Source organism: Microtus oregoni, unplaced genomic scaffold (genome assembly GCF_018167655.1).
Source record: "Microtus oregoni isolate MIOR12 unplaced genomic scaffold, Mior012 000077F_ref0000221, whole genome shotgun sequence".
In the NCBI taxonomy this organism is placed as follows: Eukaryota; Metazoa; Chordata; class Mammalia; order Rodentia; family Cricetidae; genus Microtus; species Microtus oregoni.
Genome location: NW_024544029.1, coordinates 5152574 through 5164748, shown reverse-complemented (window position 1 = coordinate 5164748; position 12175 = coordinate 5152574). Strand labels below are relative to the sequence as shown.

The 12175-nt window shown below is 49.7% G+C and overlaps 1 protein-coding gene across 1 annotated transcript; it reads right to left on the bottom strand.

Moving 5' to 3' along the window:
- Positions 1 to 3494: 3494 nt before the first annotated feature.
- Positions 3495 to 11750, bottom strand: LOC121441457 (tubulin alpha-1C chain). Its single transcript, XM_041642647.1, has 4 exons — positions 11613 to 11750; positions 6802 to 7024; positions 6528 to 6676; positions 3495 to 4567 (listed from the first exon to the last, which is right to left on the bottom strand). Exons 1-4 carry the CDS (start codon positions 11613 to 11615, stop codon positions 3593 to 3595), a joined length of 1350 nt encoding a protein of 449 aa, XP_041498581.1. The 5' UTR covers positions 11616 to 11750; the 3' UTR covers positions 3495 to 3592.
- Positions 11751 to 12175: the final 425 nt, after the last annotated feature.

Below are 12175 nucleotides of genomic sequence, written 5' to 3'. Positions count from 1 at the left end.
TGGGCATACACAGAAACTCCCCCCCCCACACACACACACACGCATACACATAAATAATTCTTTAAAGAGATGCTGTAAGATGGTAGATTCCCTGCCTCACCAAAAAGAGACTTGTCCAGTTCTGCTTGTGACACTTCTCTCCAGCTGCAGATTTCCAGAGCACGGGAGGAGGAATGAACCATTTTCCCCAAACCTGCACAGGATTGACCAACTCTGAACACAAGTTCCCGAAATGAACGGGGTGGTGACAGATTGAGATGCCAGCAAAAGGGACCAACCTTCTCCACTTGCTGCCCACAAGCAAACAAGGTCTTCAGCTTCCGCTGCCAGGTCTCCTGGACGTGCCCCATCTGGTGACCCCGGTTAGGGCGATATTCCAGACCTGAGTGTCACCTCAGGGTGTCTGCCGCTATTTCAGCAGCAGGCGTTCAGGTGGGTGTCAGAATCCTCTCTCGAGAACACCATCTCTCCCCGAGATCTGAGAATTTACAAAGATTCAGAGACTAAGAAAACAAGGCAGAGGTCTGAAGACTAGACTCTTCAGGCTGAATTTTTAATTTGAATTTTGCTTGTATGAGTGTTTGTGTGTCTGGAGCCCACGGTGGCCAGGAGCCACCTCTGGAACTGGACTTAGAAATGATTGTGAGCTGCCATGACTGTGCAGGGAACCAAACCCTGGTCCTCTTCAGGAACAGGAAGTGTCTTTAACAGATTTGCATTGGTGTACAGACGTTAGCTAGCAGCTTCCCGCACACTTGAGTGCACAAGTGCACAGGCAGGCTCTCCCCACCCTTCCTCTGCTTCTTCTCACAGAGTTTTGTCTCGGCCCACTTGCCCCTTGGAGCCATCATGAAAACCCTGGTCCAGACAGTGAGGATGTGAGCACAGCCCACCTCAGAAGCCATTCATCTGTCCATTTATCCCATCAGACCTCCAATGCTGAGACCAGACTTTCTATTTGTGCTCAAGGGCAGATCATGTGACAGTTCGCCACAAAGCAGTGTGGCAGACCTTGGGGTATATTTGTTCTTGCTGCAGGCTAACTTCTGGGCACTTTCCCACCAGCACAGGGGGGGAAATTATCATTACAAGGACAGAATCCTCCCCAACCACAGCACTTTGCTCTTCAATTCCCCAGGCCCTCCTCTGAGACATTTTTTCCTCAGCAAAGCTATCTTTCCCTCACCTTTCTTCACCCCACGGCCTCTGGCAGCTGAAAAGTTTCCCAGGTCCTTACATCTTGGCTCATGTATAAAACTCATCCAAAGGCTTACTGAGGGAACTAGCAAAGGCTGCTTCTGGCTAGGGGTCACTGCTGGGGGTGAGGGTGGGGGCTTCAGGCTCCACCAGGTCCTTCCTAATGCTGAGGGGACCACAGAAGGGCCTTTCAGAATTTCCTCCAGGCACTTTTAATGGGAAAGGCAGACTTGGATAATGAACCTTTTAGGTAGGCTGGGGCTACCCTAAAATTGATTTATCTGCTCCTCTTACTGACTCTCCCATTCTCTCCAGTACAAACAACTGGCTGTCATCGTAGCTAGCTCACTCACCTGTGCCCCAAGTTTCAGTCTGATAGGTGATGCTCAGCTCAGCAGCAGGCACACAAACCACAGATGCTGCTCATAGGGTCATTGCAAAAATAGCTCAGGCAAGCCGGGCGGTGGTGGCGCACGCCTTTAATCCCAGCACTTGGGAGGCAGAGGCAGGCGGATCTCTGTGAGTTCGAAACCAGCCTGGTCTACAAGAGCTAGTTCCAGGACAGGCTCCAAAAACCACAGAGAAACCCTGTCTCGAAAAAAACAAACAAACAAAAAAACAAAAAAAATAGCTCAGGCAGGGCTAGAGAGATGGCTCAGAGGTAAAGAGCATTGCCTGTTCTTCAAAGGTCTTGAGTTCAATTCCCAGCAACCACATGGTGGCTCATAACATCTGTAATGGGGTCTGGTGCCCTCTCTGGCCTGCAGGCATACACACAGACAGAATATCGTATACATAATAAGAGCTTTAAAAAAACAAACAAACAAGGAATTTGACAATTGCTTAATTCAAAACATACCAACATGACTGGTCCCTGAATTATAACCAGGTCATAGGACCCATACCCTCTTCATGCTGGGCATGTGTTTCTAGACTATCAGACTTTTCAAACAACGAACCCCAAAGAATTAAATTCCTGCCATACTATGAAAAGGGCTAATCTGATGCCCTGATGCATTTCTCACAACTTATAGGACCACCTTGATAGCAGATGAGAGCTGGAACAATGTTGACCAGTCAATAATGGGTCAATCAGTTATTGGCAGGGCGGTGGTGGCACACACTTTTAATCCCAGCACTCTGGAGGCAGAGGCAGGTGGATCTTTGAGTTTGAAGCTAGCCTGGTCTACAAGAGCTAGTTCCAGGACAGGCTCCAAAGCTACAGAGAAACCCTGTCTCGAAAAACACCATAATTATTATGATGGGTAAACCAGTTAGTAATGCCTTCTATTTAAGCCTAACCCCAGGGGCTCAGCCATCACTGAGCTCCTCTTCCCAATGTCAGCACATTGAATGTTTTGACTAGTCATCTTCTAAGGCAAGATCTCCTGCATCTAAGCTGGCTTCGAATGACCTTGAACTTATTGCCCGGCCTCCACCTCCACAGTGCTGGGTTACAGGCCGACCTGGGGCTCTGCATACTGTCTGACCCCAACCATATTAACTGGTATAGCAGGACTTCCAGCTGAGCCTACATTGTCTGGGTCCAGGGTGTGGTTTCTAGCAACCACCTTTCCAAGACAGGGTTCCTGTAGTCCTGGAGTCCAGAACACTACCTCTGCCTGTTGGGTGCTAGAATTAAAGGCACGTGCCACCATCTGACCTCTACTAACATTTTTCTTCTTGCTACAGGGGCTTGAGTTAGAGAGTTTAAATTATAACTCTTCACAAACATTCCCGATGCCCTTCAAACATCCACAATCTATTATGAAGGTCAAGCACCACACCCCACCAACCCCTAAAGATCTCAGCCAAGCCTACTTCCCCCAGCCAGCAATTATACTCAGTACATTTGTACTCCTGGGTTCTGGCACATGGAATAAAAACCTGTCAAAAAAAAAAAATGGATCGTGGTGGCGCAAGCCTTTAATCTTAGCACTTGTGAAGCAAAGGCAGCAGGCTCTATCTAAAGAGAGAAATCCTGTCTTGAACTCCCAAAACCAAACAAACTAGTAAAACATAGCCCCACTCCAGAGCCAGTCATTCTGCACATTAATATCTGTGATACTATAGCTGCCCTTGAGTTCAAGTGGCAGAGACTCTGACCTTCTACCTAAAATCAGATTTATGTTAAGCACAGAACACTAGGTAAATATAAAAACAATCGGCGAATTGCTAACCTCAAATGGACCCACTAAAGGTGTCACTCGTGGAGGCAGAGAAGCAAGCCAACTTGGACTATCTAGCAAGATGCTATCAAGGGGGAGGGAGAAGAAACTGAAGCAAAAGCCAGTTTCCCACTTTCACTGCAAACATTTTTATTGACAATTTAGGACAGTTACACACAGACAACAACAAAGAAAAGACAATGAAGGGTAGACAATGCACCACGGGGCTAATATTCTTCACCCTCATCATCTCCTTCAGCACTATCGGCCCCAACTTCTTCATAATCCTTCTCCAGGGCAGCCATGTCTTCACGGGCCTCAGAGAACTCCCCCTCCTCCATGCCCTCACCCACATACCAGTGCACAAAGGCACGCTTGGCATACATCAGATCAAACTTGTGATCTAGGCGAGCCCAGGCCTCAGCGATGGCTGTGGTGTTGCTCAGCATGCACACAGCTCTCTGGACCTTGGCCAGGTCTCCACCAGGTACCACAGTGGGAGGCTGGTAATTAATGCCAACCTTGAAGCCAGTGGGGCACCAGTCCACAAACTGGATGGTACGCTTGGTCTTGATGGTGGCAATGGCAGCATTGACATCTTTGGGAACCACATCACCACGGTACAGCAGGCAGCAAGCCATGTATTTACCGTGGCGAGGGTCACATTTCACCATCTGGTTGGCTGGCTCGAAGCAGGCATTGGTGATCTCTGCTACAGAAAGCTGCTCATGGTAGGCTTTCTCAGCAGAGATGACAGGGGCATATGTGGCCAGAGGGAAGTGGATGCGAGGGTAGGGCACCAGGTTGGTCTGGAATTCTGTCAGGTCAACATTCAGGGCTCCATCAAATCTGAGGGAAGCAGTGATGGAGGACACAATCTGGCTAATGAGGCGGTTAAGGTTAGTGTAGGTGGGGCGCTCAATGTCGAGGTTCCTACGACAGATGTCATAGATGGCCTCGTTGTCCACCATGAAGGCACAATCAGAGTGCTCCAGGGTGGTGTGGGTGGTGAGGATGGAGTTGTAGGGCTCAACCACAGCAGTGGAAACCTGGGGGGCGGGGTAGATGGAGAACTCCAGCTTGGACTTCTTTCCGTAATCAACAGAGAGCCTCTCCATCAGCAGGGAGGTGAACCCAGAGCCAGTTCCCCCGCCAAAGCTGTGGAAGACCAAGAAGCCCTGAAGACCTGTGCACTGGTCGGCCTGTAAGAAAGAGAAAAGTTCATTTAATGTTGAGAGACAGCTTGTGAAAGTTGCGATGGGTGTTTAAGAGTCTGTGACTAACTACTGATAAAGTTCTGGAATCAAGAGTAGCCGGCCAGAGCAGTAAGGAACTGCTCAGTGACTCAGAGGGACTTCTGGGGGCTGAGGACATTTCCTAACTGATTTTAAAATCAACTACTTCCATCTTCATTAGGACATCAGATCTTAACACACAGCCGACTTTAGTTGCTGGGAAACCAGGCTCTGGTGACCAAGCTGTGGGTCAGACCACAAGGGCACCTTGAAATCAGCTGGAATTTCCAGAGGGCTGGATTCAGACCTCTCAAGTGTTGCCAAATCTGTGAGTGAAACATCTAAGCTGAAGCACAGGACGGCCAAGTTTCACTACCCAGGGTAGTGTCAGGCCATAGGTGGGTGGGTCCCACCTCACGTGGGACAAATTAATTTCTCTATCTCACTTATTAAAATAGTGACCTAGCTCAGGTTGCAAATTAAATGAGTACCTGGACTAATGCTTGGCACAGTAGACACTCAGTATGTCGGGGTGTCTATTCATTCCGGGCAAGGTGAGTCCCTTTCTATCAGCACTCCACTAGATACCTCAGGTCACCAGGGCTCCCCGCTCCACTCAACTGGTCTACCTACTAGCAAATCGTTACACAAGAGCAGGCCAAATCTGACCTCCGCGTGCTTTTTTCTGGTCGTGGAGACAGAACCTGGTACATACTAGACAAGTATTCTGGTGCTTGGCTCCCTCCCTGTGACCTTGCAGATAGAGCAGGCCACTGAAACTCTAAGTTTGCAGACTTTACTGATCCAGAGTTCACGCATCCTATGGTCTAACATCATGCCCATCCTGCAGACAGAGGCACCAAGGTCAAAGGCAATGCTAGTAGTGATCATCTCAGCAGGGTAGTAGCTTAGTAGGTTTCTGTGCCCCTGAACAGTCAGTGTAGCTCAAACTTCATTTGCATTAGAACAATTAACCCAATCCCAAAGGGAAGTCAAGAAAAGCGTGAAGTTTATGAGGCAAGCCCTGGCTTTAGGAGACCAGCTGTGGTTGGACTTAGCATGTGATTTTCCCAGTAAACAGCTTACTGGCCTATGGGCCTGCATGTTAATCACTGACAAGCCTGGCAAAGGGTGGTCATCTGATTCGGTGGCTCAATAAAACACATTTACCAGCTTTCCCGATAGGACCAGAGTTGCTTGGGTCCTTTCAGCCGGAGCCAGTTGGCTGCCCTGAATGCTAGGCAATTACTTCTCTGGGATTTCTGATCTTGGACCTTCAAGTTCCAACAATTACCTGCTTCCCCAATAAGGAATCTCTTGACTCCACCTCGAGCTTTGTTGGAAGACTCTTCTGCAAGCTCTAATTTTACTTCATGTGTGTGGTACCCACAGAGACAAGAGCGCACCGGACTCGAGTTAGACAACTGTGAGCCACTATGTGGGTGCTGGGAATCAAACCTAGATCCTCTGGACAAGCAAGCTAGTGCTTTTTGCTTAACTGTTACGCCATCTCTCCAGCTGTTTCTAAGTGGCTCACGTGGGCTTCTTGGACCTGAAACCTTGTTCCTTTTGTGATGAGGACTGAAACCAGGGCCCTGTAAATGCTGGGTGACCACACTATGAAAGAGCCGCAGCCACGGCTGAGCCTTCACTGCTAGCTAACATGAGAGCCTACAGATTTCCAAATGAGCTTTATCAATTAGTCACATGAAGTATCAGCCACCTACTCACTGTGACTAAGAGGATCAAAAGAGGGGTGTGAACGTCTGAGCTGGAAACAGAAGCTTAACATAGTCTTCACTGTCGGGGGGATGAGAAACTTGCTGGTTTTCACCTGGACAGCTGAGTGTCCTCGTTGAATTACCATAATGCCCAAAATTTTGGTAAAACCATCCATAGAACTTCTTCCCCATAACACTGCACTTACCAGCTTGCGAACTCTGTCCAAGACGAGGTCGATGATCTCCTTGCCAATGGTGTAGTGGCCACGGGCATAGTTATTGGCAGCATCTTCCTTGCCTGTGATGAGCTGCTCAGGGTGGAAGAGCTGGCGGTAGGTACCAGTGCGAACTTCATCTGGAAAAGAAGGACAAGTCAGCCACCCACCACCAACACTGGCTCACTCATCCTTCAGCGTCTGAAGAGAGGTCTGAGGATGTGACCCCAGCAGAATGCCTCAGGGAAGCCCCTGGTCCACTCACCAATAACCGTGGGCTCCAGGTCTACGAACACTGCCCGGGGCACGTGCTTGCCAGCGCCTGTCTCACTGAAGAAGGTGTTGAAGGAGTCGTCTCCTCCCCCAATGGTCTTGTCACTTGGCATCTGGCCGTCAGGCTGGATGCCATGTTCCAGGCAGTAGAGTTCCCAGCAGGCATTGCCGATCTGGACACCAGCCTGGCCAACGTGGATGGAGATGCACTCACGCTGTGGAAAGGGGAAAGAAAATGTCAGAACAGGACAAGTGAGGAATTAGGAATGGCTCACATCTAAATGACAAACCTTCAAAGACATCATCGCCCCTGTATAGAACATTTCACAATCAAAAGATCTAACTCAGGGGAAAATGCTTTCAGGTAGGCATTAATGCTATTGACCTACTAAGCAAGGCCAGGCCCGTCCACCGACTGGATCCCTAATAGTTCAGGCTCAGTTCCCGCTACTGTAAAATGGCACACAAGATGATGCTAGAATCCCCAGCTCCTGAAGCAGGCTGCTGAGTCCTTAACCTAGACAAAATCCTCCCTTCCAGGGCTGAGTCACTTGACTAGTCACTCTGAGCTCATTGTGGTTCCTCTTTAATCCAGTTCTTTAGGAGACAAAACTTCCTCTCCCCTGTAAAACCAGCCTAAGCCAGCCCCATGACTCAGAGAAAATGCTAGGTAAGTAGTTGACTCTAGTGTGGCCAGAGGCAGCCTTTCCAACAGTGAAGACTCTAATCTGTAAGGAAAGCATTTTCCCTCCACTGTCAACCCATCTGCTGGGAGGAAAGGATGTTGTAAGGGCCAGACGGCTCCCGAAACTTCACCACACTAAGAAATGAGGCTGGAGAGTGGGGAAAGGAGAAATTAGTCGTTCCCCAGGAGATGATATTGTACGTTTCTGGCACTATGAAAAATTGAGAGTATTTAACAGTGGGGGAATATCTTTCATTTTTTTATTTTTATTTTTTTGGTTTTTCGAGACAGGGTTTCTCTGTGGTTTTGGAGCCTGTCCTGGAACTAGCTCTTGTAGACCAGGCTGGTCTCGAACTCACAGAGTTCACTCTTGCCTCCCGAGTGCTGGGATTAAAGGCGTGCGCCACCACCGCCTGGCTTGGGGGAATATTTTTCATTCCTTCCTGATCACAGTAATTCTGAAGCTACCAAACCCATGTTCGATTTAGTGAAGCAGCCCTGAGAAGGAGGAACCCATGTTCATAATTCCCAACAGAGGAGACTTAGAATCTGGCAGAAAGCCTCATCGTTCCTACTTTCGTGCTTGCATTTATTTATCTTGGTTCTTTAGAGACAGGGCTTGTGTAGCTTTTCCTGTCCTGGAACTTGTTCTGTAGGCCAGGCTGCCCTTGAACTCAGATCCGTGGGACTCTGCCCCCGGATGCTGGGATTATTTAAAGGTGTGCACCACCACTGCCAGGCCTCTCCGGAAGGCCACCCTGGGTGGGTAGCCCTGTTCTAAGAGCTAAATTCCAAATTAAATAAAAAAAACATGCAAAGCACCTGTGTCAGCTCCCGGGCAGGAAACGATAAGTTTCACAGCCCAGGATAGTGAAATAAGACAGGACCAACAACCTTTGACCTGGCCTTTCCTTCTGTGCTTCCCATAAAATAATCAAGGGTTCTGACCACAGTGAGTTCAGTGTCTCCTGCCCTGAGGACTGTGGAGGAGGTGCAACTCTTGTTCAAATGACCTTCACCTGGACTTTTGGAACCTCCAACAGTCCCGGAAGCCAGAGAACTGCCTACAGGTCCAGGAAGCTAGAGAAACTGCCTACAGGTCCAGGAAGCCACCTCGTTCCTATAATGCAGGAGTCTTTTGGTCCCCAAGTCAGTCTGTACTGCCTCTTTCGGCTGCCAGGATGACTTGGAGGAGTTTAACTGCCAATCTGAGTTCAATCTCTGGGACCTACTTAGTAGTGGAACAAGGGAACCAGCTTTCCCATGTGGTCCATCAACTCCACAGGCAAGCTGTGGCACACATACATCCACAGATAAATGCAAAAAATCTTTAGAAAACAGCCAGACAGTGGGTGGTGGCACATGCCTTTAATTCCAGCACTGGGGAGGCAGAGGCAGGAGGATCTCTGCGAGTTTGAGACCAGCTTGGTCTACAAGAGGTAGTTCCAGCCGGGCGGTGGTGGCGCACGCCTTTAATCCCAGCACTCGGGAGGCAGAGGCAGGCGGATCTCTGTGAGTTCGAGACCAGCCTGGTCTACAAGAGCTAGTTCCAGGACAGGCTCCAAAACCACAGAGAAACCCTGTCTCGAAAAACCAAAAAAAAAAAAAAAAAAAAAAAAAAAAAAAAAAGAGGTAGTTCCAGGACAGGCTCCAAAGCTACAGAGAAATTGTCTGGAAAAAAATTTAAAAAAAAAAAATCTTTAGAAAACAAACCTGTCTCCTTGAAGCTAAAAAGGCAACGTCACCGGCCACTTGGACTAGGAAGTCAGATGAGTCACTTGGTCTAGTCCAGCCTCAACTGGATGAGCAGCTAGCTCGCCTTTCAGTGCTTGCCCAACAGGTGAGCCCCAGGCTTTTCCGAGTTGCATCTTTTGGACTAGCTTGGTCAGAAGCATTCAAGCCAGGCGTTACATACTTTTGTGACTACAGCACCCAGTTACTTCCTGAATCCCCCTTTCAGGATACAATTTTTAAAGATTCTTCGGATGTGAAGAGGAGCTGGCTCATTTGGTAAAGGGTGTTTACAACGGAACCTCAACCCCAGGGAAAGCCGCCCACTCCTGGCCCAAAAGCTTACGGAGGATTCTGAAATCAGAGCCACACAAGCGAGTTAAGTGAAACAAACCACAAGTTTTTGGGCTTGGGATTTAACGCAGTTGGAAGAGGTCTTGCCTCTGTTGTTCCAGCTCTGCAAAACCTAGACTGCCATGGTGGCACAAGCCTGTAATTCCAGCCCTAGGGTGATCTCTCCCTCCCACCAAAAACTTCCATAGACCTTCAAAAACCACTTCTATAATTTTTATTATCCCTGGAATGCTTGCAGGGTGGTGGTGGCACACCTTTAATCTCGGCACTCAAGTGGCAGAGACAGACAGACCTGAGTTCAAGGCCAGCCTTGTTTGCAAGAACAAGTTCCAGGACATGCTCCAAAGCTACACAGGAAACCCTAACTCGAAAAAACAAACAAAAAGAAAACAAGAGAACCTGATGCCCCTGATGGAGTGGTGGGGCCCTTGACATTTTGTTTGTTTTTTCGAGACAGGGTTTTTCCATAGCTTTTGGAGCCTGTCCTTGGATTAAAGGCATTGTGCCACCATCGCACGGCCTTGGACAGGTTTGTTTCAACAGGATTTGTCCTGCAAATGAAGTAGACCAGAGATCTGCCTCCCTCTGCCTCCTGAATGCTGGGGTTAAAGGCATGTGCCACCATTTTTGACCTTAACCAGCTTTGAGAAACGTGGGAAGGAGCTAGGACAAAAAGTGGTTAATGGAGTTGTCATCATGAATATTATGAAACTGCGCCCTTCAAAAGCAGTACCGGTATGGAGTTTTACATCGTTCCCTTCTCTTCTGAGGTACTGAATATGAACTCGGCGGCTTCCAGGCTAGGCAAATGCTCTCCTAAAATACTTAAACTTACCTAGCAGGAAGGTTCCCTTTTCCAAGATTAGTTACTGCAGCCCACACTAGCCTGGGACTACTTAGGGAGCCTGAGAAGCCCCAAACTGAACAATCCCCCTGCCTCAGCTCCCCAAGTGTTAACAGAAACTACCCACCCAGGGTCTCACTGGCTGACCTAAACTTAATTAATACCCACCTGCCCCTACCTCCAGAGCCCAGAGATTAAAGGTTACCAGTCCCCCATCCTGAGTTCCTGTTTCTTTAAAACTGAACACGGCCCATGGGTGGTTTGATAATTGTTTAGCCAAAACTGGTCTTGAATTCAGCATCTTCCTGCCTCAACTCTTAAGTTTAGAAATCAAAAACTATTTGTTGAGCAGGGCGGTGGTGGCACACGCCTTTAACCCAGTACTCAGGAGGCAGAGGCAGGCAGGTCTCTATGAGTTCGGGGCCAACCTGGTCTACAAGAGCTAGTTCCAGCCAGACGGTGGTGGCGCATGCCTTTAATCTCAGCACTCGAGAGGCAGAAGCAGGCGGATCTGAGTTCGAGGCCAACCTAAACTACAAGAGCTACTTCCAGGACAGGCTCCAAAACTACAAAGAAACCCTGTCTCGAAAAACCAAACAAATAAATACTTTGCTCTATCTTTATAAAAAAAAAACTAATTTAGCTTAATATACCCCTGAGCTAGAAATAGGCTGGATTAGGGGATATTGGACGGCTGATTGGTCCCTTTCACGGAGGAGCTCGCCTTCCCAGGTGCACAGCTGCAGCTGGTAGGTCCCGGGATTGGCCACAGGTGACTCAGCAGCGAGTCACAGGGCGTGGGGACGGTGCCCGGAAGTGTTTGCTCAGTCCGTCCGGAGCGCACGAGGTCCTCCGGGGTACCCCAGCTGGGAAAGGGACATCATTTGAGAAAAAAAGAGACCCTTTAGTCTCTCCACTCTCATGGTCAATGTGAAAGCTCCCTGCCTTTCCAGGGGCGGCCAGCGTAACAGACGGGATGTTCTCCTCCCAGTGCCGTCAAGAGGGAAGTACGCGATTCCAGACCAAAGCGATTCAGTCTGGTGGACTAGGCTTTCCCACCCCGGTCGTCAGAAACCAGCCGAACTGGAGGCGGCCGTCGGGGGGCTGTCGCAGGCACAGATCCCCGGGCAGCCCGCAGTTCCTGCGGTCCCTTTAGACGTTCCCATCCCGGCCCCACAGCGACACTCACCATATTTAGTCCTTGAAGTGATCCGCGAAAACAGAGTCGGAGAGGGTGATTAGGACCTCCCACTAGCCGACTACCAAGGAGTCCGGGGGAGCAGCAGTGAGAGGTCCGCCTCCGGGAGAGGTCTTATATACCCTGGCCCAGATCCGGCGTCGAGAGGGCGGACACCAGACCCCGCCCCGGGCCGCACCGAGGGCGATGATTGGCGAGTTCGAAAGTTCAAACCAAACTCTGTAGACGGAGTTGGAAAGGAGGAGAAGGGGTGGAGACGTGTAGGGTCGCTCCAGGGGCCAGGTGGGGCGGCGTAGGGAAGGCGATTGGACGTTGAAGGACAGGGAGATCTTTGTGCAGGTAGAGGGGGTGGCCAGGACCGCAGCCGGTCGCTCCACCCAGCCCTGCGGAGTCCGGAAGAGTGAGCCGGCGAGCCGACCCGGACTACAGCGGCCGCGGGCAGGGTGGTGACTGCGACAGCCTTGGGGGCCCAGGATGGAAACGCCCAGTTTATTTGACGGCACAGTGGGAGGGGCGGAGCTGACGTTAGCGGCCGCCGTAGCCGCCTTACAGCT